The sequence below is a fragment of the Sinocyclocheilus anshuiensis genome, unplaced genomic scaffold, assembly GCF_001515605.1.
Source record: "Sinocyclocheilus anshuiensis isolate Anshui unplaced genomic scaffold, SAMN03320099.WGS_v1.1 scaffold726, whole genome shotgun sequence".
Taxonomy (NCBI): domain Eukaryota; kingdom Metazoa; phylum Chordata; class Actinopteri; order Cypriniformes; family Cyprinidae; genus Sinocyclocheilus; species Sinocyclocheilus anshuiensis.
In genome coordinates this window covers 254334-281380 of record NW_015542365.1, presented here as the reverse complement: position 1 = coordinate 281380, position 27047 = coordinate 254334, and the positions used below count along the sequence as shown (strand labels likewise).

Here is a 27047-nt window from a genome sequence, read left to right as displayed (position 1 = left end):
AGTCTGGTTCATGGTTCACCTAAGTTCACTCAGATTTTGTCACTGATTACTCACCGTCATGTTGTTCCAAACTGATACGTTTAAAAAAAAAAAAGATTTATTTTTTTTGGTTTCTGTGCCTCCACTGAAAGTTCAGGCAACTAAAACTTAGAAGATCCAAAAAGGCCATTAAGGCACCATAAAATTAATCGAGTGGTTTAATCTAAGTTTTGAGAAAATGGTTTGGAACAACATGAGGGTGATTAAATGATGACAGGATTTTCATTTTTGGGTAACTGACAGTAAAACTTCACTTATATTTAACAGAATTAGTGGTGCTTGAGTTGTGAACAAATCATTGTGAGTGAAACTTTTAAGTGAACAAATATATACAATTAAAATGACACAGGAATGTTATTGACAATACATGTAGGTAAAGTTTCCTCTTTTATTGTCAACTTTGCAAATAATAGATTTGCACTGTTGTCATTTATGGTGAAAATGCTTATGGTGTTTAAACAGTAACACTGACAAAGCTGACAGTGCTATAATAGCACGTGCAACATAAATGCTGTTTTTGACAGTGGTTACAGACTAACCAATGAGCGCGTGCACAGGGAGGATGTTCTTGTGGATGAGCTCGATGGGACCAGGGCGGTGGGAGATCTTATCATTGAGATCATCTGCCAGTCGGGCTCTCTTCAGCTTCAGCTGCTTGGCCTGCAGTGAGGGCTCAGCTGAGGTCTCTGTGGGTGAAACAAATATAATCATTAACAAATGAATCACTTCCTTTAATGTAAATACCACCTAAATTCCTCTCTGAGAGTCTACTGACTCAATTAGTATTTTTGCATGTTGATCAACTACCTGTTTCTCATGTAACAGAAATGGAAAAAAATACTAAGGAATATAGAAACTATACAGTAGACGGCTCCTTCAGTCTTGAACAGGAACAGGTCAGGATAGGGTTATGGCTATGGACCCTTTCACTGTGAAGAAGGTCCATTGCAAGAGGCAGAAAATGCATAACAGAAACATGACTTGCAATTGAGTAAATAAACGAATAATACTGTAATAATTTAATATTACTCCGTTTTCATATTTAAAAGAGAATGATGTGACACTCACCTTCGAGGATGTGCATCCTGACCAGTTCTGACCTCTCTGGCCGACTCCTGATCTTCCTCTTCAGGTAATCCTCAGTCTGCACCAGTAAAAGAGAAAACAAGTGTCAATCAAAGATGACAAGAAAGTGATTTTTTGTTTTGTTTTCAAGAAGAACCTCTTTTTCTTCAAAAGGAAAAGAGATAAATTCACTCACGCGTGCTCTCTCCAGACTTTTCCTCTGTTCGTGGAAGGCAGCCGGACTCTTCAGTGCTGTGTACAGAACAGAGACAGAGACAGTCTTACTTTCTTATTCTCAGTCATAGGGATGTGCATTTTGGTCATTGTAACTGCCAGGTGCACAACAGATTCATTAAGCGAGTACTCAGGTTTGAGTGCAGGAGAACACCAAAATGCTTCCTGTGTGAACTAACCACTACAAAAAGCAGCGGCCCAATACATACTGCGTTTTCACTCAATCACTGCCATGCCTTTTCAAGTTTTCAAATAGTCATGTATCTGTGCCCACCTATTTCCCTTAATGAATCATATTTGATACTGAGGAACTATGTAAGAAGACTGAAAAACTAGTCATTAAATGTCATACAAAAAGGTCATACATTTAAAAAAGAGAACATCCCCTTATATTAGACTGGCTCAAATCACCTGCTGAAAGAACAAAGGGAGTTCAGTGAGTGTGAACAGCAAGTGTGTATATCCATCTGCCTGAAAATGCACTTGGGGAGTCAAAATGTATGTATTTTAACAGATATAAAATAATATAGTTATTTTTATTACTCTTTACTTTTTCAAAAATGTATTTTTTGCTAAATAGTTCGCCTCTGGTCATCTTGGAGTATACCAAACAAGTATATTCCTAAATTGGTAGTACCAAATTGGTATGTACAGCATATACTGTATTTACTATCACAACAGCAGACATTTTTTTTCTCTAAAAAGAGGGCTGAAAAAAAAAACAACAAGGACAGTAAACTGCACATGTGATTGAGCTGTAATATGAAAGGAATAACAAAGTAAGAATGTGATGTAATAGCCAAGATTGGGTAACTAACTTGAAATTTCTGAAACCACATGGTAGGGTCAGCAGTGATCTGCCTAGTCTCTGTGCAGCAGAGGCTCACAAAAATAAACCGAAAGTACTGTACAAAGTTTGGGGTCAGTAAGATTTTGTCAACATAATCGAATGATTTTTTTATTTAATGTGTTTATTCTCAAAACACAACAACTTTTGTTCTCGTAACTTGAGATTACGCTCAATATTTAATTTCGACATTTTTCTCGAAATTTAACGAATTTAATCTCGTATTATAATGAATTTAATCTGGAGATGGTTTTATTTTTTTTATTATTGCTTGGCCCTAATTCTCTTCCGTACTGAACTGTAGAGTTGTGGATAAATGACACTGAAAACATTCGGAAAGTTGACAACCTGCATTGTGAGGCAAATGTGAATAAAAAAATGGCGAAAAACCTTTACGCATAAACTTTCCCTTAGACATTCAATATAAATTTAATCTAAAATCCTTGAAAAAGTCAGTTGACAAGTTATGTGTCAACTACTCTCATACAGTTACATTAAACAGTTATGAAATCTTAATGTAATCCTGCAGGCTTATGTGTGCAGCAATGCAAGTATTTTGTCAAGTGCAATTGTCAATTAATATTGCAACACAAGTGTTTAGTGCTGTTTAAATTGAACCAAACAGTTCGTTTTTGGCTGTCGTTTAAAGAGCAAAGCTAGAGCTGCTTGAGCACTTCCTCCTTCTCACAGAGGCCACATAGACAGCACAGTGTGAAGACTGCAAATCCTCTTGCCTGATGAGCAGAACACAGAATAAGGAAGTGGAAACAATAGGGGAAGTAGATCCACCTGATAACACAACAACAGGCCCTTTCACAATGACTGTGTGTTGGCAATCAAGAGTCAGTCTTCTACAGAGGATAGTCCCATCCATTAATGCCTGCTGGAGCCTATAAGCAAAATACAAGTTTATGCTGCAATATGCAGCATAATGCATAAACTGGCAGAAACAGAGATAAGCTCACTATTTTTGCTTTTGAATGGGTGTTGATTGCTACATAAGCATTGTTGAACTATTTCATTTCATTGTCGATTTCATACAGAATGAGCGGCTGGGAATGTTGCAATATCCTTCATAGTAGCATGAAATCCATGTGGCCATTGCTGCACTACAACAGCTAGTTACTTATTGACACACTAACAAATAGTAATATGGACCCATATCAAGAGTCTGCATATCATTGTGGCTAAACTGTATAACATAAATATCTCCGAATGCTGTCATTATACCTAGCTTTGAATATACAGTGGCCTCATAAAGTTTTTGGACACTCAGGTCACACTTAATGTCTGAATGTCACTACATTCATTTATACATTTTTGAGCGTGACTTGAATGCCCAAATACTTTATGAAGCCACTATAAATACAGCATTCACACATTCCCAAAATTAACCTATTCATTTTTTGCAATCTGCTTGTGCTGCAGGTAAATGCACATATGCACATGTGTGATGCTGGGCATAACTAAAAGAGTAAAATCTGACTTACGAGGCATGATTCCTTGGCTGACCAGCTCCTCTCGCGTCCTTCTCTGCTGTAGTTTGAGCTGAAGAACTGCATGGGGAGAGAGGACAAGGGTTCAGATACAGAGAATGACAGTTTCGATATTCACATCAGGACAGCTGCAGCCAGATGACAATAGCATAAGTCAGGACAAGAGCTCGAAAGGGCCCTCTTTCAGTTTCTTTCTAAGTAAAGAGTGAATGCTGAGGGGAGGAACTGTGAATGTTTAGGTTGTTTGGGTGGTTTTTCATACTTCCCGTTTCACCACACTCAACTACTTTCCTGAATTCAAAAAGTGCAACAGAGGCAATAGGCGTTCTTCAAATCGGGAACTTGCATGCTGGCACAACACATTGGGTAAGTTGCTCAATGATTATAAAGAGGGTGGTGTGTAGACAGCATGAGAGATTTGTTATTATTGCTTTGTTCAGTGCAAAAAAAGCCGTTACAGTACTATTATGTCAAATGCCACGTCAAGAGGGATGTGGCCCTGGATGCTTTAGAGGCAAACGTGCACCTGTCAGTCCTGGCACAATGACATCATCACCCACATGGCATTGCTTTGTGTGCACTAGTCAGGTGTTCTGACCTTCACAGTCACAACGTCTGGGGATAAAGAAACCAGATCATCGTCTGCACATGCCAAGACCCACCAAACACTCCTTTTTGTTATATAAACCATAAATAAAATAAAAAATAAAGGTTCTTCATTGACATCTATGATTCCATGAAGAACCTTTAACATCCATAGTAACTATACAAAAGGTTGTTTATGGTGGAAAAAGGCTCTTTACATTATTAAAATGTATTAAAATGGTTCTTTTAAGAACTGTTCACTGAAAGGTTCTTTGGGGAACACAAAATGGTCCTTCTATGGCATCACTGTGAAAACCACTTTTGGAAGTGCCTGAGGTGACAAAACCAAAGGCTGACATTTCGGTGATCAGCTGTGAGGATGTGAATCCTGCGCTTTTAAATCAGGGCCCCTTTTTGTCGCAAGTTCCCATAAAATCCCACTCCGGTTCTCACTTGCAAATTGAATACAAAAAGTTTCGCTATTTGTTCTAAATTCTTCCTATTCCCACTTCATTTTAACAGCTGTTTTTGACCACCCACTCCTTAGAGCTGCTCGGCACTATTTTTGTACCCACTGAAGAAGAAACACAAGCCCTCTCGCACCTCTCCGAGAACCTGGCCTGATACAGTAAATCAATCAGACACGTTTAAATGCCAACACTCTCTCCATCTTCTCCTCACCAGCCTGGAAAATTCCGTGGGAGACCTGGAAAGTGTGGCATCAACATCCAGGTCTTGAAACAAAAGTAAAAAAAAACGAATCATGCAGACAACTGGGTTAATCCAAGAGCCTGTGTGTCTGGGTTCTTAATTAAACACGCCTCTTGCTGACTGGCCTCAAAGCCCCTGGGCCTGGCACAGTTTACAGGTCAACCGGTGCTCGCTCTTGGCTCTGTACGAGCAGCTGGAGTGATCTCACCACTAAGACACTAGAATAATCATGTCTGACACGTTAAGACTCGGGATAAGCGCTAATGAAGCTAAATTCAGCGTATTAGGTTGGATGCAAACCTGGAGGGTGCTTTATTTATACTCTATAAAAGCATAAAAACAGCAATGCCCACCTTCTTTGAGGCTATGATAAGCATGTCTGTCACAGTCCAGACTCACAGACATCTTATCTTCACCATTTTGGATTGGCTGATCCTCAAAAGAGGAAGAATCAATGTGAAGGCAGTGGTTTGTGTCCAGCATGTTTGGATCCAGTGTTGAAAGTCTCTTGAAATGTCTCAAAGTCAAAACTGATATTTCATTGGTGGTCCAAAGTGAGGAAAACGGATTGTACGGCGCAAGATTCCCGTTATAGGTATGTTAGCCCACAACAACGGTATTTACAGTGTTTCAAATCACAGAATTGGAGAACAGACAGCTTCCACTTGGTTTCTTCCTCATCCCAAATCTAATTCTCGCTTTTGTCCTCTTTTGTTCTCAAAGGTGGATGCAGAGGCTCTGCAGCTGCGTTACGCAGAGGCAGAAAATGAAGCTAATGCACATAGGTGAGGACGGCAGAGCACAGAGCCTGCTCTGCACTCAGCAGAAGACATTCACAGAACAGCGTGTCTCTCACCCTCAAACATAAAGGAGGGTCTGCTGAGTGCCAATGACTGCTCGCTTCAGCTCAGCTGTTGCCTCTCGTTTACGCTCTACAATCTGGCAGACCCCCATTCACCCCCTCAGCTCTTTTTCACTGGTTCATTAGGGTAGCATATATATATATATTAGGGTAGAATATATATATAAAAACACACTAGCATTCAAAAGTTTGGGGTAGGTAAGTTTTCTATACTTTAAAAAAATGCTCTTATTCCGTTAAGGCTGCATTTATTTGATCAAAAATACAAACAGTAATTTTGTGAATTATTATTAGAAATTTAAGTTTTCTGTTTTAATATACTTTCAGTTGTAATTTATTCCTGTGATGACAAAGCTGAATTTTCAGCTTATTCCAGTTACTCCATTACTCCAGTTTTCAGTGTCACATGATCCTTAAGAAAACATTCTAATATGTTGATTTTGTTGAAAACAGTTGAAAACAACTGTGCTGTCTAACATTTTTGTGGAAATCATGACATTATTTTCAGTATTCTTTGTTCAAAAGTTCAAAACAACAGCATTTATTTTAAAAATATTTGAAAAGTTTTCAATGTAAAACTCTTTATTGTCACTTTTGATCAAGTTAAAGCAACCTTGCTGATTAAAAGTATTAATTTCTTAAAAAAAAAATAAAAAAATAGAATATATATTTTATAAACATTATACATAATAAAAAGTGTTGAACAATAGTGCAGTAATAATTATAATTTTGTCATATATTTTTAAATGCTACTGCTGGTGCAAATAAAATAAGTATTATATAGACCAAAACTAAATAAAATAAAGTGACCACAAATGAATTAAGTATATTCACAGTATATTCCAACTTTTCTTTTAGGGTCATGAAAATGTTCTTCCAATTGTTAGTGTTTTTATTTCATAGAACGAAAATAATGTAGTTCTCATTAACAGTAACAACACTTTCACTTATATACAGAAAAAACATTTCTTCTTAGTTCTTTTATAATATGTTCACAAACTATAAGCTTCTAATCGCGTTTCTTGCATGCACAACAAGTGAAAAAAATCAACTGCAAAAAACAAGAGGAAACAGATCAACCCTCTCACATATGGCATGTAACAGCCAACACATAGTTCACATTTCACAAGATATTTAATACGGAAAACTCTCACGTCACTCTCAGAAATGGTGTCATGCGGGGCTCTCGGGAGTCCCGGTGACATGAGCAGAGAGAGTGGAAGGAAGGAGGTCACGGGAAGAATGTAGGTCTCCTTTGACCTTTCCTTTCTTTCTGGCAGATAAAGTACATACATCTCACATACATCGCACATGTTTCACTGTTGGCGAACCCCCTCATCCCCCCACCCGAGTCCTCTCTCAGTTTTAAATAGTAAGGCCAGCTGGTCAAAAGGCTCTATATTCAGCTCAGTATCACCTGTGCAAGCACTGGATAGGGTTACCCACTGCTATCCCAGCGCTACTGTTCTTGCAAACATGACTCACACACATTTTCGAACAAACACACACAAAAACTGAATTCCAGAAAGCAAAACACTAAAGGATGGCTATTGTAAATATGGATCATATAATAAGTAAATAAGTATAAATAAGTACATGTCAATCACTTAAAGGGATAGCTCACCCAAAAATGAAAAGTCTGTCATAATATACTCACACAAGTGTTGTGTGACTTTCTTCTGAAAACAAAATTGAACAAAATTCAACTGAATTTTTCAACTGTTTTCATCCGTACAATGAAAGTCAATGGAGTCCAAAACAACATCAGACAAAAAAAGAAAAGAAAAGAAAGTATTTTATTTCGTGATTCACAGAAGAAAGTAAGTGATACAGGTTTGGAATGACAGAATGCCATTTTTGTGTGAACTCTCCCTTTAAGAAGTGCTGTGTGTGTTAACCAGGTGGCAGGAAAATTCCAGATCACTCAGTATTTAATAAATGCCTTCTGGCCACTGTATATTCCGTTCAGATTAAATACGCTAATGTAAACACAGTCATATATTCTTTTCTATATTATAGGGAAATGAAGATCACTATGCACAGACCCCCTAGAGACAAAAACATTACCACGATCTGCTTTTAGCCCACGAGCTCATCGCTGTCATCAACACTTGGTGAGAATTCACAGCAGTTGACGCTCATGCTGGCATTGACTACAAGGGCCCCAGCATTGCGAAGTGACAACTGACCACAGAGGAAGTCTATTGTCAGCCAATATGCTAAACCCAAAAGTTGACAACTTGACACAAAGAACAAAACACCAGCTTTATCAAATTAAGCATCATAGATAATAAAGTCAAAGTTCATCAGGCTCTCAGACAGATCTAAAACACCTAAATGAGTAGTTTTTATTACAAGCAATGCAAACAATCCGTTATGACTGTCAGAATCATAGCTGGTTGATCATTATTGGCCAAGGTTAACTTAGGGTGTAGTACCGAGTTTTTTGCAGCTGCCATATCCGCTTTTATATTTACAACATTATTTTAAGATTAACTTAACATGAGCTTCTTCCATAACAACCACTAAATAATTTGAAATATATATTTAAAGTCATGAAAAACATTTCCACAGTCTCAAAAAGGTGAGGTTGATTTTCTATTGCATTCACGCTGTTCTGTTTTTTGAGAATCAGTTTCTGCCCTCTTTTAGATGTTTGTACCACATTAAAACACACTTGTCTGCTGCTATTTTCCTTTCTACTTTCAATCACCCACTGGAAAACAACGTCATTGTTACTTAATTTCCAGCACTAGCCAGAAAAATAGGCCCTAGCGGACCAGTTTTCATGCAGTCTACATTTCTACAATGACGCAAGGGATCGCACTGCCACAAAGTCATCAAAATGATACGCACATGAGAGCCAGACACAAAACAGGATTATACAACTAATCTCCTCAATTTGATTCAAATAGGGCCCCACTAACAAGTTTTCAAAAGAGTGAAAAAGTGAAGTAACGAGAAACAGAGTATATGAAAAATCAGGCCAGCTGCTTGACTCGAGTAATATAAGCTGCTAAAGTGCAGAAGGAACGTCAGATTGAGCTCAGCAAATGAGGTTATGGGAGGAGAGAGAGAGAGACCAGTGAAAAAGAGAGGTTCACGTCCAAGCTCTCCTGTTTTTGTGAGCCTGTTACATAACATCCTTCTGAACTAATTTCATCCAAACCTCTATACCTCCTGCCCTAATTTCTAGCATCTCCGCAAATAATGACTCTTGTTTTTATTGTATTTGACATTTTCACAAGATATTCCTTCCTGCTGTTATAGATAAAACAAATGGTATTTTGTTCCATTCCACAGTTGCCTTAACTCTACAAAGCCTACTGTATAATATTTAATACACAAATTTCTAAGGCCTTTAAATTATCAACATGATCAAATAGGGCTGCACGAGTAATCGAATGTGATTGTCATGCGTATCTTGTCAGTAAAGCCGGTTCTGTGATTAGTAGTAAATCTTCAGCACGTGCTTTCAGATGGAGCAGCGTTTACTACACAGAGCCGTAGTTCACTGACAAGCTACGCAAAATCGCATTCATAATTGCAGACGATATAATCGCGCGATTATAAAATCGAATAAATCGTTCTGCGATTATGAAAGCTGTTTGCTATAAATGTGGCTTCTTACACAGAATAAGGTACGCAACATATTTCATAGTATTCTAAGCTGTGATAAAGGCTATGTCGATTAGCATTGCATTATTATATACTTTATTATAATACAAATTATAATAAGACAAACTCAGATAAACCATATATTGTCGTAGTCGTGTGTTTATTAGTCACGTTGAATTAATGAAAGCAGTTAAATCTTCTGTTTATTCAGCAACTGCTATAGGGATTTCCTGGGTTTCTTCTGCGAGGCGTATTTGGAGTTTCAGCGCGAGAGCGCCTTCTGGCCTTCGGATGGAGATTTACTGCTGATCACAGAACCGTGCTTAACTGACAAGATATGCATGACAATCGCAGCTTCTGCCTAATCGCGATTTATCGCCTTTTGCGATTTAATTTCGATTAATCGTGCAGCCCTATAAAACACACATGCCTTCTGTCGTCTGATTGATAGTTTATACTTTTTTAGCAAGTAAAAGGCCTTTAAGTGTAATTCTAAAAACATCCCCCTTCAGGCTGTTGTACACATCTTTATGCTGTGAAATCTGACTTTTATAAAAGATACAATTTTAAATCATTAGTAATTCTTCAAGATGAACACTACTGGACTGAAGCAACTTAGGCTTACTTGATTATCCATACATCATTTTTAGAAAAATCATGGTAAAACATGAGTGTCAAATACGATGCATCACGTTTGTGAGGAACATTTATTTGTAAATCTCTCAATCAATCATTGGACTGTATTGCATTATATGTTTTGGCCTCCCACACACAAAACTAAGCATTTTAATACATTAGTCTACTATACTGTTAGAAATATTTTATTGATCTACCTTACAAACTATCAGAATTTCATCTTATGTTTTGCATATTTTTGCTCAGTTTGGGCCCTTGAAAAAATGTGTTTTTTGTTCCTTGTTCCTCAGGAATTAGCTACATATTCTCCTATATCATATACTATGTGAGCCATAACAGCCGAAAGCATGAAATATGATACTTTTTCAGACTATTATTTCATATGTTATGTTTTAAAAGGTTAAATCATGTCTTAACCAGAAGTGACGCAACAAAGCAACAAAACATATCTGCACAACATAAATTGCATAAATAAAGTGAAAAATTTAAGGGGGTCTGAATACTTTCCGTACCCACTGTACATATATAAATAGAAAATATGTTATTGGATAACAAAAATAAACTAAAAAGCAGTATCAGGTGGTCTCTAATTCTGACTGGATTATTGTTGCACATGGCGTAGGAGTTTCACATTCATTCTGCTGTAAATTTGTCACACTGCAACTGGTTAGGACACGGTTTTGTTGATCTGTAGTGACATTACATACGACATTTAAGTAATTGCCATGAAACAATGAACATTCTTTTAAACTTGAAAATCACTGCAGCAACGCCTGAGTATTTAAACCTGGCCTGTCATGACTTGTTAGCCTGTTAAGGGAGAGTCGCTAAGTTATGTCACACAGATAATTATCTTCTGTATCCTTTCTAAACGTGTCACTTTATCAAAACACAATATGACTTTACACACTACTTTTACTGTTGTTACTTCTACACGGAATTAATGAGAATCAAAGCATATATTCACCAAATTCTGAACACGTTATCATTTGGAAATTCCATGGAAATCCACCAGGATACAATTTGGTCTGTGACAAATGTTCCTCTCTACTGTATATATAATCATGTGCAATCAACTGCTGATATGTGAATAAGACAGTGGATGCTATCAGTCATAAAGCTGGAATTGCAAGAACAGACAAAACAAAGCAATTGATGGGAGTGGTTGCCTTGTGTTCCTGTGTTTACGTCCAGAAGCTCCAATGTAAACATTAAAACTAAATTATATGCATTTGTAGGATCAATATCACTTAAGATAAAAGAGCACAAGCAAATATTTTTTTTAAATAATTTTTTCAAGTCTCTTGATCAAAAGTACAGTAAAAATATAATATAATTATATATTATAATATAATTATATATTAATTATTTATTATATATTATTATTATATATAATATAAATTATTACAATTTAAAATATTTAAAAAAGTTTTAAAAAAAAATTCAATTTAAAAAAACATGTCATAAGATTAAAAATCTAAATAAAAAGCAATTTATCAGTTAAATCTGAATTTTCAGCATCATTACTCCAGTCAGACATGATCCTTCAGAAATCATTCTAACATGCTGATTTGGTGCTTAAGAAACATTTATTTTTATTAACAATGATGAGAACAGTATTAAGTGCTGCTTTATATTTTTGTGGAAACTGTGATAGTTGGAAATCTCAAAATAACAGCTTTTATTTTAAACAAACTTTTGTAATATTATAAAAAATACTGTCATTTTTGATCAATTTAATGCTTCCTTGCAGAATAGAAGTATACCTAGCTTTCAACTATAAATTCAGATCATGTTATGTTAAAGTTAATTTATATGTTAGATCAGATGTATTTGTGTGAAATCAGTGAGATACATTGACTTTGGTTGTTGGTTTTGCTATGCAGATGTGGTGCACTGGAATAAGCAAACAGCACTGTGGAGCACTGTCTAGCTGACAAAGCACTTTTCATAGCTGAGGGCCACGAGTGCATTATTGGTTCTGGCATACTGCACTTGAGCAAATCAAATAAATCAAAGCAGCTAAACTGATGTAATCTTATAAAGGCCACTTTATTACCAAAGGTTCTGTCTGTGCCTGCAAGTACATACTTTTTTTCTTAACAACTAAGCCAGAGAATTCTAGTAAGCTTCCTTGTTCCTGGAATACCCATTCATCCTGGCGTCAGCCTTTTCATTTTATCATCACCACAATAAGCATGGTGTGTTTTCCAGTGTTATGATTCACCTGACCTGTTAGTATGCAAGACAGAAGATGCCTAGATAAACCGAGAGGCTGCTATGGGTCGTGTCTATTTAATGCAGGATTAAGGCCTCAATAAGGATTACGGCCAGCTGTGGGTCATGTCTATTTAATGCAAACAGGCAATGCCTCTTTTTTCCTCTTTTCCTCCCTCCATTCTGTTATGTTCAGGGCCTGTGTAAGCATGCTGGAGTTAAACTTGGCAAGCAATCCTAAAATATTACATAACAGAAAACCACAGAGCAACCCAGAGACAGTCAGTGCAAAACCCACAGCAGAGTAACTGCGCTCTGGAAAGCAATAATGATGCAATATGACTTGTAAATCATACAGTTTCACAGGACTAACTGTCTAAATCTTGACCATTTATACAGAAACATTACTGTTAGCCAATATTAACTGTGGCAGTGGGAATGAAAACGACCTGAGAGCTTCTATCAATCCATCAGTTGCACTTAAAAATCAATGTTTTTATCTCATGGCGACTGGTACCAAAGTCACAAAAAGTTCACATAACTGTTCTTTAATCCAATATCTCACGTCAAGGCACCGCATCTGGAGGAGTGGGCTCTCACAGATAATCAATCACCCTTTACGCTGAATTTTGCCAGGACTCTGTCAAACCTCCTTGTCCAAGAGCTGATTTATAACACAGCATCAAACATGGCATGGTAACTCTGTTTCCTTGTCTTGTTGACCCAGACATTCTGTCCCAAAAGGAGTCTGTTCTTTTCCTCAAAGCTCTGAGCTCCACTGCCAAACCTCAGGGAGAAAACAGCTGGTTTTAACAAAAGAGAGAGCAAAAACTCCTATCCATCATTGACACATCCTGCTCCTTCCAGCTGGAGCAATTCCAGGGTGAGCTCTCCACATATCTGTTTCTATAGTGTATCATTTTAGAGAATTTCACTTAAAAGTATGAAAGCAACAAAACAGTAGAAGTAAGTAGTACAAGTAAGTGTGCTTTGACACTCTGGAGTGTTCAGGGGCCGTGTCACAGGCGAATTAATGATTTTTTGGTTGTATATTCCATTCTTTCTGTTTCTTTGCAAGTTTTATGCATAAAAGAGTATCCTAATAAAGTTGCTGTTATGCTCAGGACATTTGAGTCCAACCAGGGTCATGTCCTGATTCCATTCCCCTTCTCTCACCCCTTCTCTCTTATAATGGGGAAGTCGTGGCCTAATGGTTAGAGTTGGACTCATAACCCAAAGGTTGTGGGTTCGAGTCTCTTAACGGCAGGGATTGTAGGTGGGGGGAGTGAATGTACAGCGCTCTCTCCCACCTTCAATACCACGACTGAGGTGCCCTTGAGAAAGGCACCGAACCCCCAACTGCTCCCCGGGCGCCGCAGCAAAAAATGGCTGCCCACTGCTCCGGGTGTGTGTTCACGGTGTGTGTGTGTTCACTGCTGTGTGTGCGCACTTTGGATGCGATAAATGCAGAGCACTAATTCCGAGTATGGGTCACCATACTTGGCCACGTCACGTCACTTTCTTTTCTTCTTTTTCTTTCTTTTCTTCTCCTTACTTTCCTGTCTATGCTCAACAGTGGTGTTATGGTTAAACAAAACGAAAACTGTTAAAAATTGCTGTTGTTAAATGAAATATAGCTGAAATAAAATAAAAAAACAAATAGACAAAAACTTAAGAAAACATTTAATCTAAAAAAATGGAAACGATGCCTTGCCAACTAACTGAAATAAAATAAGCTAAAAAATTAAAAATAAATTAAAGATAAACAGAAAATTGAAAAAAAAAAACTAATAAAAATGACAAGAGTACATAACACTATTCAAATTTAAATTAAAATGAAAACTGAATTTAAAAAATAAAAGCTAACTAAAACACTAATAAATATGATGCCCCCCCCAAAAAAATAAACAGATAAATAAAAAAACAAGTTGTCAAGATCATGGATCAAGTTCAAATTAAATGCATAACGAATATTCATGGGGAATAACTAACCAGTCACATTCCACAACTGTTTGATTACTCCGGTATTTATCTGAAAACCTAAGACACGAAAATGTTTAACATCTTTAATAGCTAAAAATCTCTGAGTCAATAGCTTGGCCTCAGGATTAAGCAAATGTTGTGGTTTAGTGAGACATCAGTTCAAACAGCAATAAATCCTGTGCAGGACTTCGCAAACATCAGGCTTATCTATTAAACATAAGTTGTTAAACCTCAACCAAGTTGTCCACACCTCTATATGACTTCATTCACATCAACAAACATCTAACATTTAAAAAAAAACTTAAACATGCAAGTACTGTACCTAAATGTATGGCCATAACCTTCCAGTGCAGAAGGATACGGATACAATCACGGCCACACTTTATTACTCCATTTCCAGTACGGACAACACAACAAGCTGTGAATGAAGTTGAATGATTGAACTCTGTGCTGTTCTGCTGAGAGATAATTCCCGCAGTAGATCCAAGAACAGCAGGGTGTGTCTGTGTGCCTCTCACCTTCCTCCGCTCGGAGCCAGCGTGTGTGTGCACGCCCTACAGATGTGGGTGTGTTAGCACAAGCGTTTGTGTCTGTCTATATGAGCCGGTTTCTTCTTTATTACTGCCTAAGTGCTGCTTTCAGGCTCTGTTTTCAGCTGTGTTTAGCAACTCCTAGTTTTCCTGTTCCTTGCAGCCATTTTTTTTTCATTCCACGAGAGAGGGGAGGAGAGATCAGGGACTTTGTGTCCTGATTTGAGGTCACCCGTTTACTACAGAAGTAAGCGTGTGTGAACTACAAGCCAGAAACTGAAGCCAAAACACATTCCAGATCACCCTCTCATTCTCCTGACCACCTGCTTTCTGAGAGGCAGGATTTCTGCTCTGTACACAAAGTTATGCAATCAAGTGTTCAGGACGGCTACCCAACACACGTCCTTCCTCAGGCCTCTGTTCCCTCGTCCAAACGTCTTCACTTCAAACAGTGATTACTTAAGCTGCAACATTGCAACATAGCTCAACTGTTGCTTGAATTTTTAAGACTATCGTGTAGGAAAATACGTCTCCACAGACAGCGGGTTTGCTGTGCAATTGCATTCATCTGTCATTTCTTAGAGTAAATCTCATCTCACAGACAGAGTTTATGTGAAACAACTGTAAATGGGACCTCTTTACCGTCAACATATCAGCCATTTACATTATATTTAATAAAACCTGCATCAAAGACTTCAGATATAGAAATACAAAGTGTGTAAAGTCATAATAAAAAGCCATAAAAACAGTCAGTGTTCTGAGATGCGTGTTTCAGACCACACATGCACACTGGCTGGTTTAGGCTGAAATATAAGCATAATGCTATTTGAGCAAAAGAAACAACATTTATGGGACAGTTAATATCGGATTGTTGCCGAATTTAAATATATAATGAAGGCTTCTTCAATGCAGTCGAACCTCTCTTCTTGAAGTTCTTGATGATCCGGTAAATGGTTCTTTCAGGTGAAATATTCTTTATAGCAATTTCCTTGCATGTGATTGTGAGGCCATTTTGATGCAAAGTGATGATGGCTACACGTGTTTCTTTGGAGGTAACCATTGCATTGGCCATGACTGTAGAGGGCGCGTATTCAAAACAAACAAAGAAACAAAGGCGTAGTTTGATGACACCGTGACTGGGTGTGGAATCATTGGAGTTGTCGTCTTCATCCCCACAGCCGACGCAATCCAATGGGACTCGGGCAGAAATCATGTTCATGGATGAGCTAATGTATTAAAGATTTATTAACGTCGTAGTATGAAGCAGAGTGAGGCGGAAAGCTGTCAAAGCAAAAGGAGGCCTCTGAATGAGTGCGACACACATCTCGAAAGCAGCGGAGCTTTTATTATGCCACAATCGACCGCTTCCGCTCCTTCCGGTCATGAGTATGTGGGGGAAAAAAGCAGCGCTGTTTTATCATTCTAGATACATTTGAACATTCTGTTATAATGCTACTCTGTGTGGTCGTCACCTGTCTAATAAAATGCATAGCATATTAAAGGCACAATATGTAAGATTTTTTTTTGAAAAATATCCAAAAACCACTAGAACAGTGTTATATATTTTGCTGACTTGTGTACTTACATTATCCCAAATGTTTCGAAGAATGTATAATCCAGAGAAATAAGCAATTTTAACTAGTGACACGGACCGTGTCCATAGTGTCATTGTGTTGCCTGCCAATGACGTCATAACCCCTCGACGGAGTCTTGGATTCCTGAAATAGCTTCCCAGAGGTATTGCAAAGTGAACAGACTTTCCTTGAAAGAGACTTTGCCTGCATTGTTTCAAATGCATGCTGCTTTTTCTTTTTTCAAAGTTGCTGTTAACAGTAAAATGATCTGATAAATAGTGATTATTTTTGTCTGAAATTATGTTGCAAAAAATAAAAAATAATCTGTGCATCCCTATATACTTGCCAACATTGTTCTCCAAACACCTTAACAGCAATCACTTCTGTTTTGTGCAGGAGAAGAGAGAGGTCCTGCATTAACATGTCTGTTACTACCATCTAATGAAGTGCAGCTCGGGGGGCTGAAGACAGAAAGAAGGGAGTGGTGACTGCAGGCCATGAGCTTCTGAGGTGCTGTTACATGGGAGTTTAACTCTTTATTGGCATTCCGGCAGTTCTGGAATGGCAGAGTTACAAAAAAAAAAGCAACAACATCCCACCACTCACCTACCTACCACAGCAAACCTTACATAATAACATCCCACGGATTTTTTAGAATGAAAACGTATCCCGTCTGGAGTGAAATCACAGCATGCTGCAGCGTCTGTCCGTCTTCCTGCTGGCTGTTTAATCTTCACTTCTCTAAATCGTCCTTTCCTCTAAGCTTCCTGAAGTCAAACAGAGTGTCTGCTGTATATCAGAGAGCTGAAAGGACACGTTTTGAAGTGTCCTACTGCATGTCACAGATTTAACAAGCCATTTCACTTTTAATAATGTACACTTCCTTGACACCCTACTCCCACAAGACCTGAATATTCATTCCTTTATGTAAAGAAAACTGTGCATTACATAACTTAATGAATCAGCGACCTGCAGCATGCTTATGACTTGGGCTTTTTTCCAGAATTTCCTTGTTCATGAATGCCACAATTAGCATACACACACACACACACACACACGCATAATAACATTACCCTCTTTCCTTCCATCTCACGACACCCAATGTTTCTCAGTGGAAAGTGCAAAAAGCAGCTGAAATAAAGGCAACTGCATAAGACATTCTCATTGTTTCTGTTGTCTCCTGCTTTAATGCTGTTGAGTCTTGTAAGTTTCTGCACATACAAAATTGTAACATTGCGACTGATCTAATTACTTCATTATTGTGTGCTATATCTAATTAGAAAATCATCCGATGTTTACATCCACAGAACATATGCTGCTGTACATCCTGTTCTTATGAGAGACATTACAACTCCACACCATTAAATTCTACAATTATTCTTCATCTAGTTACCTAGTGGCTAATGAAACACAGCCTACCTCTACAAAGAAAAGAAGTAAAATCTATTACATTGTACTATCCACCTTAATGTGCAATGTACTAGTACAATGCAAACACCACAGCATTTGAACATTAGGGCTGAGTATCAATACAGATTTGCTGATTAAATTTGATTCACAAGCTCTTGATTTGACTAAATTTTTATTTCAAAGATTAAGATTAATTGAACATTTTTAAATTAGCCCTAATGAATATGGTAATAATTAAATACCATGTGTATATAACGGTTCAAACTTTTGAGGTCACATGATCCTTCAGAAATATTATAATATGCTGATTTGGTGCTGAAGAGACATTTCTTATTATAATCAATGTTGAGAGCAGTTGTGCTGCATTTTGTAGCATTTATTTTAAATATCTTTTACGGTCCCTTTTGATCAATCAAATGCATCCACTAGTTGCATTTGCACGGACTAGCACTAGTGTGCCGTAACTCACCATTCTTGCGTTCTTTCAGGGGCAGTAAGCTTGGTACAGACTGCAGAGAGAGTTCCTGCAACTCACTGGTCACTGCCTCGCTCTGAGGACTGGGAACGGAGCCGTTCCCCACAGCAGACACCATGCTGCCAGGGCTTAGCTCCTCCCCACGCTTGGCTTCCTGCGCTGCCAGGGTGACAGGTGGGTGAAGTAGTCAGACCTGTGACAGGTTAATTACAGAGATGAGGCTGAATTAGAAACTGCAAAACACAGACAGACATAACACAGATATAAAGGGAATCAAAGGATTTGCTGAGTGAGAACAGAGGGTACATTTCTGACATACATTTCTGTGCACAAATAAATACATCACACCCTAAACAAATGACCTTTCCGAGAAAATTCAGAAACAACTTTAGAAAAGGTTTTATGCAGCACAGTCTGTGCTAAAAGCAAAATTGTGCCTTGCATGTCCCATTAACTTATTTTAAATCACTCGCTTACTTAAACCAGTGAAACCACTGTGGGTGTGTTACATGTTCTATAAAGCCCAAACACATTCTTCAGACATGAAGAATTGTGTAACTCACTCTGCAACTCACAAATTCTCAGTGTCTTCCAACATGACTGGAGGCAGCGATTTGCAAAAGCATGTAAAATAACATCAAGTGGAGAACTCAAAGCCTCCAGCAGTAAGTGATTTAGAAAAAAAAATGTATTGATTTTTAAGACTTGGGTGTATAGGACATGATTCATATGGACTATGAATTATTTTTTTTTAATTAAAAACCGTCACGCACTGTAACTGTATGAAAATGAGCAACCAGCAAATTGTTCAAAATGTTTTCTTTTTTGTTCCACAAATGAAAGCCAGTCATACAGCCTTGTAACAACAAGAGGGTGAGCAAATGATGAGATTTTGGGTTTTTTTGGAGGGTGCACACAGACACACACACACCCCGCTGATTAATTTGAATTGTTTATCCACCCATCTGTCCACATCTCCATGTTGCTGATTTTATCATTTAGCCTTCTTTATATTTATTTAGCTTTCATTGTTGTTTTCTTTCTTTATCCCAACAGTTGGGCAGAATGCATTAAGCAGAAAAAGGCTGGCACAAGCCCTGGAAAGAAGTCTAGGACAATTCCTGTAGCTGTAAAGGCTCCACATGGAGCATTAGATGCAGTTTCCAACGAGGCATTAAAAACAACTTAAAGTATCATCTGACTAGGAGCACAGTGATGGCAATGGTCATTCTGAGCATTAAAACCGAGGAGATGGCATTCCCAAATACACATTATGCAACTCTCCATTTGTGAGTTAATGTAGCACATCTTCCGATGGTGAACGTGATTTCACCAAGTACAACATGTTCCTGGATCAACATGCTTAATGATCCTGGAACAACATTCTAATCAATCAATCAGAATTGAGGGATACGTTTTCAAGAAATGTCAGTTTTAGGCTTACAATCAGGGTTAGATGCTTGTACACCCTTGTTATTCACCTATCATTTCCCTCTGATTTTAGTTTAAAAAAATGGCCAAATAAATTATGGGTAGGATTAGGTTTAGGGGTAGGGATTGGGTTAGGTCTATATTTTTGGACAGTTATGTCGATCCAGGATCAACAAAAGATGTTGATCCAGGAACATGTCTTACTTGCCAAAATCACGGCAACCCCCTACCGACACCCAAAAATGAAAATTCGCTCACCATTTACTCACCCACTTACCAATGAAGATATTTCGAAGAATGTTGGTAACCAAACAGTTTTGAATTCCTATGACTTCCATTGTATTTTTCTCTATATATTATGTAATTCAATGGGAACCAGAACTGTTCGGTTGCCAACATTCTTCCATATATCTTCTTTTATGTTCCACAGAAGAAATGACAACGGTAACACTTTATTTTAAGGACCAGTTCTCACTATTAACTAGTTGCTTATTAGCATACATATTACTAGCATATTGGCTTGTTATTAGTACTTATAAAGCACATATTAATAGCTTATTCTGCATGAGCATATTTTAGATCCCTTAATCTGACCCCATACCTAAACTTAACAACTAGCTTACTAACTATTAATAAGCAGCAAATTAGGAGTTTGTTCAGGGAAAACTCTTAGTTAACAGTGAATATGTGTTCCCTATTCTAAAGAGTTACCATGACAACTTACAGGTGTGGAACGACATAAGGGTGAGTAAATGATAACAGAATTTTCATTTTTGGGTGGAACAACCCTTTGGATGGACTTTGTAACAACTGATTTAATGGGTATAGATCGGAATATTAGAGAAGTGTTACTGAAAGCTGTTCTTAAAGAGCAACCAAATCAATGTCTAACTGTATGATTGAGTTATTGCTTTGTGAAAGCGTGGTCCATCTTTTTAGCTAATGCATTCTTCATTATGAGCTCATCAGCATCCAGAGTCTATCGATACGCGAATCCCACCCTCCCATCCCAAGAGAAGAGAGGTGGGGTGGAAAGAAGAAATAATTTTCTTTTGAGGCTGTTACCTAATATTTGACGAGTCTTTTGAGACTATTTAAATGTTTTCCTATTGCTGTAAGCCTAAACATTACAGCAGAGTTTCACAACCCATGGCAAGTTGTGTTCTTTTCTTTGAAAGTAGTATTAGATTACAGTACATTGTCTCCTGCCAACTATGGAAAAAAAAAAATCAATAACACATTTTAATATTAAAACCTGGCTGGCTTATCACATGGCTCTCTGGAACACTTGATTCTGATCTAAGAGGTTAAATATTTTTTTAAGATGATGCGAAACTGTACATTTCACAGTCAGAACAGCTAATTGGCAGCACTGTGCAACTTAGTAGTTCAAATATAGTAGTTCAATATTAATTTTATGGTTAGCATAAACAGATAAAAACATGTTACATTGCAGCTGATTGTTTAATACAGTGGATCACAACCAGTGGGCCTCAGCAAAATTCCAAGGGGGCAACGGGATGACTTAAAAGTATTTAAATTAATAAATTATTACTAATATGTTAAATATTTTAACTGTAATCAAAATTGAAATGCTAAAAAATACATAAAATCTAAATCTTTTTTTTTTATCAATAAATATTGTTTTTACTGAAGAACATACATTTCTTAATACTTGTGGAATCACAAAATGAATCCAATAAATCAAGTGGTTAATTCAATAAAATAATAATACATTTATTAATAAGATAATAAAAAGTTTAAAAACAAGCAGCTTTGTCAATATTTTAGCCTGTATGGGGGGTGGCATTGAATATTGTGTTAGACAATGAGTGGTCTTCAAGTGAAAAGGTTGAGAATCACTGGTTTAAAGCATAACAAACTATTTTCCTTAACAGAATCTTTAATATAAGATAAGTAATTTATGCGTGGGTCCTGATCACCCTGCTGGAGTGTATTCTGTAGCAAAGACAGACTGGCTGCACACTATTCCTTACGTATCCCAGAAAGGGATTATCTTTCAAGAACATTCCAACTTTACTTGAGAAACAGTGTTCAGACATGCAGTGTTCAGGCCTAGTACACTGACAAGGGAAAAGACATAAACCTCTCTGACATTCTTTATTGAGCAGGTCCACACCTGCCTTTAACAATCAGCCACAAAAAATAATGCTAAAAACACATAAACCTTCACATGAGCAAATGGCAAGTGATGCAGGTAACCCCATACCCCATTAACAAGACAGAAAAACATAATATGGATAGACACTCCCTTCTGGAGTAGATCAGAAATTCTAAATTTGCCATGCTGGTAGTACAGATGACTTCTTAATCAAATCAATATTAAAGTGCACAATACCTTTTTTATGAGATCCACAGTAACAGATTTCAGCCTCATTTCCACTCACAGTTAGAGAGCATCTTAAAGGCCTTGTAGAAGAGAGGACAGGCATTTGTAAAGAAACTTTGTATATATACAAATACATAATCATTATACAGTATCCCAAAGCCAAACAGGCAAATTATGCCATGAAGTTATAGATACGTGTTTGCATAGCAGCAAAGCAGATGCTTATGTATTAACCAGAAATGCCTCTTTTTTTCCCAGCTCGTGACGAGCATGCAAATAGAAGAACTGTGCTAAATTAGGCCAGATTTTATTAATATATAATAAGCACCTTGATAGCTCGTCAGTGTCCATCAAGTGGAAAAGAGACATATCCGCAATTTGTTGATTAGTAGGTGTGTCCCAGCACTAGTTCATCAAATACTTCATATATTCCAGGACAAATAGTATAATCATACATCTTCAGCATTATGACAGTGTTTTGGTTTAGAGAATAAACAGACCACGACACACATTTCGTTTATAACACTTATTAACGCTTACTGTTACACATTAATCACCGATGCGACATGGAAGGAAATGAGAAGCTTGTGCTGCTATGAAGCTCATACATTTGAAAAACAATCACATTTGCGACGTTTAACAAGACTAAACAGGCCAGATATAGCAGGCCAGATCCTCGTCGCGACAGCTGCATGTATGTAGTAACAGACACTAGTGGATCAAGTGAAATGTGCGCTGAGCAACAATAACGTTACATGAGAAGCGGATGAATTGTCACATACCGCTACTTGTTGTTACTATTTTGAAACTTTCATCGTTTAAAGGGGGACTCACATGCGAACCTGTTTGATTTGAACGACTTACCGAGTCGCAAAGTGAAACGCAACAACCGTTCGGCTTTACAAAGGTGTTCATGTACTCAAAAAAAAAACTGTACTGCGACATCCGGCTACTCTCTGCTGTTCAACCGCAGAGGGCTGTGAAGCCAGCCAGACAATACAGTCACAGAACTTCCGGAAAATAAAAGTCCACTTAAAATAAAAACCACGATCTGCAGATAAAAATACATGACTGAAAAAAGTGTGTTCATGGCATTCCAAATATAAGGAAACATAAAATAAAAAGATCATAAAATGGAAAATAAAACAACTTTACATTAAATAAATAATAAACAAACCTTAAGCAAACAAACGATCCTAAATTAACAGTATAGCCAGGCAATAACTTGTGGTCTTGTGCTTGCAAGACCAATAGCGTTGAATAATGCTGCTATGAAAATAAGAAGCTAGAGTTAGGTTACTTTGTGTTAAAATAAAAGTCCCCATCACTACAGTTTTTTTTTTTCTAGTTTCCTCTGTAGTGTAGAGACATTTGATCCGAAAAGGAACAAAATATAAAATAAAGTATATACAAAATGCCAGTTACACTGGATACTAAATATATGCAGTATATACACCAATTGCACATCAAAATAACTACCTTTGAATGATTTATTGAGGCACTTACACAATTTAAACATGAGTCATGAACAAATTCACATTCTGAAGTGAACTGTAAACATTTTAAAGGTTATACATTCAGACAGCAAATGTGTATTCACATTCCGCTTTACTGCCTCACTAGATTTACTTCTATGAAAATAACATTTCTTAAAGCAATTCACATTTATGCATGTTTTGCAGCTATATAAAACAGTGAACAAGCCAAGTACACAATCTTTTGTCCGCACCACTAAATAAACTAATGATAGTTAAACAAACAAAAAAATCTCTTAAAATAAGGCCTCTTCAGTCATAAAAGAACAGTGACATCAGAATACGAATTTATGTATATAAAACCAACATTTAAACATATTTTAACCAAATCATTGGCTACAATAGCGTGTAGGCACTACCTAAAATCTATCATACATTACTTCATACATTACTACCACAGCATTCTCGGGGTTGTAAGACAACATATTTATGACACAAGTGTTAGTTCAGTGTACTTTCTTCCTCTCTACTGACTCGTCTATGACTCGTCTATCCAGCTCCATCTTTCTTGGTGACAGTTTCCCATGGACAAATGATTTCTTTCACACCTCCTCTTCTTGTATCAGGACTGTCGTCCTCCTCATCTTCTGAATCAATGGGGTAGATGCGGCATTCAGGTGGGATGTCAACTTTGATTTGAAAAAAGCTGTGAAAGCAGTTTGGTTACTTGTCATATATTGTAAAATCACATCAAAATAAGGCCAAAAAGTGCGTGTACTAACTTTGCAATTTTTCTGGGCTGAGGTTGTGCAAGTGGCTCCACTCCAAGCGGCTGTACTTTGCCTCCTCCTGAAGCCACAGCACATTTTGGGGATAGGCTGGCAAAGACGGATGGAGCGTTGCATCCTCTGCGGAGGAGTCTGCTCAGTGACAGAGTCATACGAGACTTTGGGGCAGGTAGCTGGTTCTCTTCCTCCGATACTGACGCCTCTGCAATAGATGGGAAATGGGAGGAGGAAGGCCCTCCATTGCCGTCAAACCTCCTCTCAGAGGCTGGAGTGCTGTCAATGGCGACGCTGATGGGAGACGGGCAGGCAGCACTGTTGGGCAGTGTCATGAGCCCAGGGGAGGCAGTGGACTGCGCTTCACAAATGCCTGCATACACGGCCAGATGAGGCACAGGTGCTGTGAAGCGGCAGAGCTGTAAGACACAGTTCATGCAAAGTATGTATTAGTATTAAATACTGTTTATGTTGAGCACCCTACAATCAGGAGTAGAAAATATAGACCATGCAATACAGTGCATTCCTGGTAGGAAGTCCATCCAACAAATCAATGAATCATTTATGAGGTATTTTGAACTTGATGATCAGGGTAAATTGTACCGATTTTTTCTTCTGGGAAACATGTAAGTATCTTCTGAAGCTTCTGAAGGGCAGTGCTAAATGTAACAATATATATAATATTTAAACAAAATAAGAAAAATGTACACATTTTCACCCCCCGGCTCTTAATGCATCTTGTTTCCTTCTGGAGCATCAATGAACGTTGAACAATGTGTGTGTGTGTGTGAGATAAAACTGTGCTGTTCTATGTACAGTATATAAACTTAACTGCTTCATAACTGTCCATTCATAACAAATAATTTCTGTTTTACATATTCATTCATTCTGCCATCTACTGCAAATAAAATAACTGCATTAGCATGAGAGGAACACAAGCATGACATCTAGTGATCACGATACAAAGTACATGAGAGATTTTTCAGGAAATATTTTCAAGACATAGTTTTTACCATAAATTTGCAGCCTATATTTGAGACATTTGGTGTTACACTCTCAGAAAAAAAGTACAAAAGCTGTTAATGGGATGGGTACGTTTCATATTAGTGCCTTAAAGGTACAAATTAGGATCTACAGTAAATTAAATTATTAGGACCTATATGAAATTATTTTGAACCCTCAGCTTACCTAATTTTGCAATTTGATTAACCTACGTTCAGGTCAGGATAGTATTTTTCGGTAATATATTGAACAGAATGATTAATTTTTTTATTCTTTTCATTTACTCACTCTCATGTTGTTCTAAACCCATACGACTTTATTTCTTCTGTTGTACACAACAGGAAAGGTTTAGCAGAATATTTACACTGCTTGCTTTGATACAGTGAAAGTGTCTGTCAAGGTTTAGCAGAATATTTACACTGCTTGCTTTGATACAGTGAAAGTGTCTGTCAAGGTTTAGCAGAATATTTACACTGCTTGCTTTGATACAGTGAAAGTGTCTGTCAAGCTTCACAAAAATAGATTCAATGAACATGTTGTCTTGACAGTCTTGCTTGCCAGCCAGGGTCACCATTCACTTTCACTGTATGGAAAAAACAGCCTGGACCCCTTTTGTGCTTACGAAATAATGTGAGTCATGCAGGTTTCAAAACACTTGAAGGTGAGTAAATGATGACAGAATAGCATGTTAATTTCCTCTCAGTTAATGGCATGAGGTCAAAGTTATTTTAGACAAGTTGTAACTATGCATATACTGACGAGATACATGGTGACATGCGTATATACAGTACATTTCACTCAACAACAATCACGGATGACAAAGACAAATGATGTGACCACAGATGGCAGAAATGGTTTTTCTATTAATTTTAATAAATTCATGATTTACAAGGAAACTTGTAAATGGAACAAACATGACACAAAAACAAACTGTAGTAATGAGGAGGACATCTGATCATTTTTGGTTTTACAAAATGAAAAGAAGATATACAGTCAAACCAAAAATTATTATAGACACCAGATATAATTTTTGATATTTTTTTACTAGTGGGTGCAGGACACTATAGTTTATTCATGTAAGTAAGGATAGCAAAAGAAAGTAAACTGTGACATATTATACCCAAAAATGCTTCATACAGTGGACTACCAGTAAAACTGATAAAAATTTGGGACCAAAATTATTCAAACACTTTGACCTGACCTGAATTTGTTCTGACACAGTTTAACTCTGAGTTCTTGTCATATTTTATTACCATTTTCTAAACTCTAGCGAATAAACTGTGTGTAATGTGTGAAATTTTGAAGGTGTCTGAACAAATTTGGTTTGACTGTATGTATGAAGTTTGACAAAACATAAATATGACAAACATTAAAAATGATTGTGAATGACAAGACTGTGAAAGAATAAAATAATGGCCTAAAAAGGCTAAATGGAAATTTTCTATGATATTTAAAAAATATACCAAGCAAATTTTCAAAAACTAGAAATATCTGTGGAATATTACAGACGCAACATGCTCTCTATATATTTACATTTACATTTAGTCATTTAGCAGACGCTTTTATCCAAAGCGACTTACAAATGAGGACAATAAAAGCAGTCAAAACTAACAAAAGAGCAACAATATATAAGTGCAAATGACAAGTCTCGGTTAGCCTAACACAGTACACGTAGCAAGGTGTATATATATATATATATATATATATATATATATATATATATAT

General features: G+C 37.2%; 2 protein-coding genes across 6 annotated transcripts in view; both read right to left on the bottom strand.

Moving 5' to 3' along the window:
* mrtfab (myocardin related transcription factor Ab) overlaps positions 1 to 23028 on the bottom strand; it is a 30286-nt gene extending 7258 nt beyond the window's left edge. For 2 of the 5 annotated variants that reach the window (XM_016490931.1, XM_016490933.1), the window contains exons 1-5: positions 5331 to 5749; positions 3676 to 3741; positions 1301 to 1356; positions 1108 to 1183; positions 579 to 725 (exon numbers count right to left, since the gene is read on the bottom strand). In XM_016490931.1, coding sequence (XP_016346417.1) covers positions 579 to 725; positions 1108 to 1183; positions 1301 to 1356; positions 3676 to 3741; positions 5331 to 5460 — 475 coding nt within the window. In that variant the 5' untranslated portion in view covers positions 5461 to 5749. Of the gene's footprint in view, positions 1 to 578; positions 726 to 1107; positions 1184 to 1300; positions 1357 to 3675; positions 3742 to 5330; positions 5751 to 14615; positions 14896 to 18276; positions 18476 to 22072; positions 22144 to 22927 lie in introns of those variants that run through there. The other 3 variants (XM_016490932.1, XM_016490935.1, XM_016490934.1) reach the window with 3 other exon arrangements.
* A 980-nt stretch (positions 23029 to 24008) lies between these two features.
* Positions 24009 to 27047, bottom strand: part of LOC107692097 (regulator of G-protein signaling 9-like) — a 15303-nt gene continuing 12264 nt past the window's right edge. Inside the window, exons 18-19 of the mRNA XM_016491001.1 lie at positions 24321 to 24739; positions 24009 to 24244 (exon numbers count right to left, since the gene is read on the bottom strand). Coding sequence (XP_016346487.1) covers positions 24088 to 24244; positions 24321 to 24739 — 576 coding nt within the window. The 3' untranslated portion in view covers positions 24009 to 24087. The remainder of the gene's footprint in view (positions 24245 to 24320; positions 24740 to 27047) is intronic.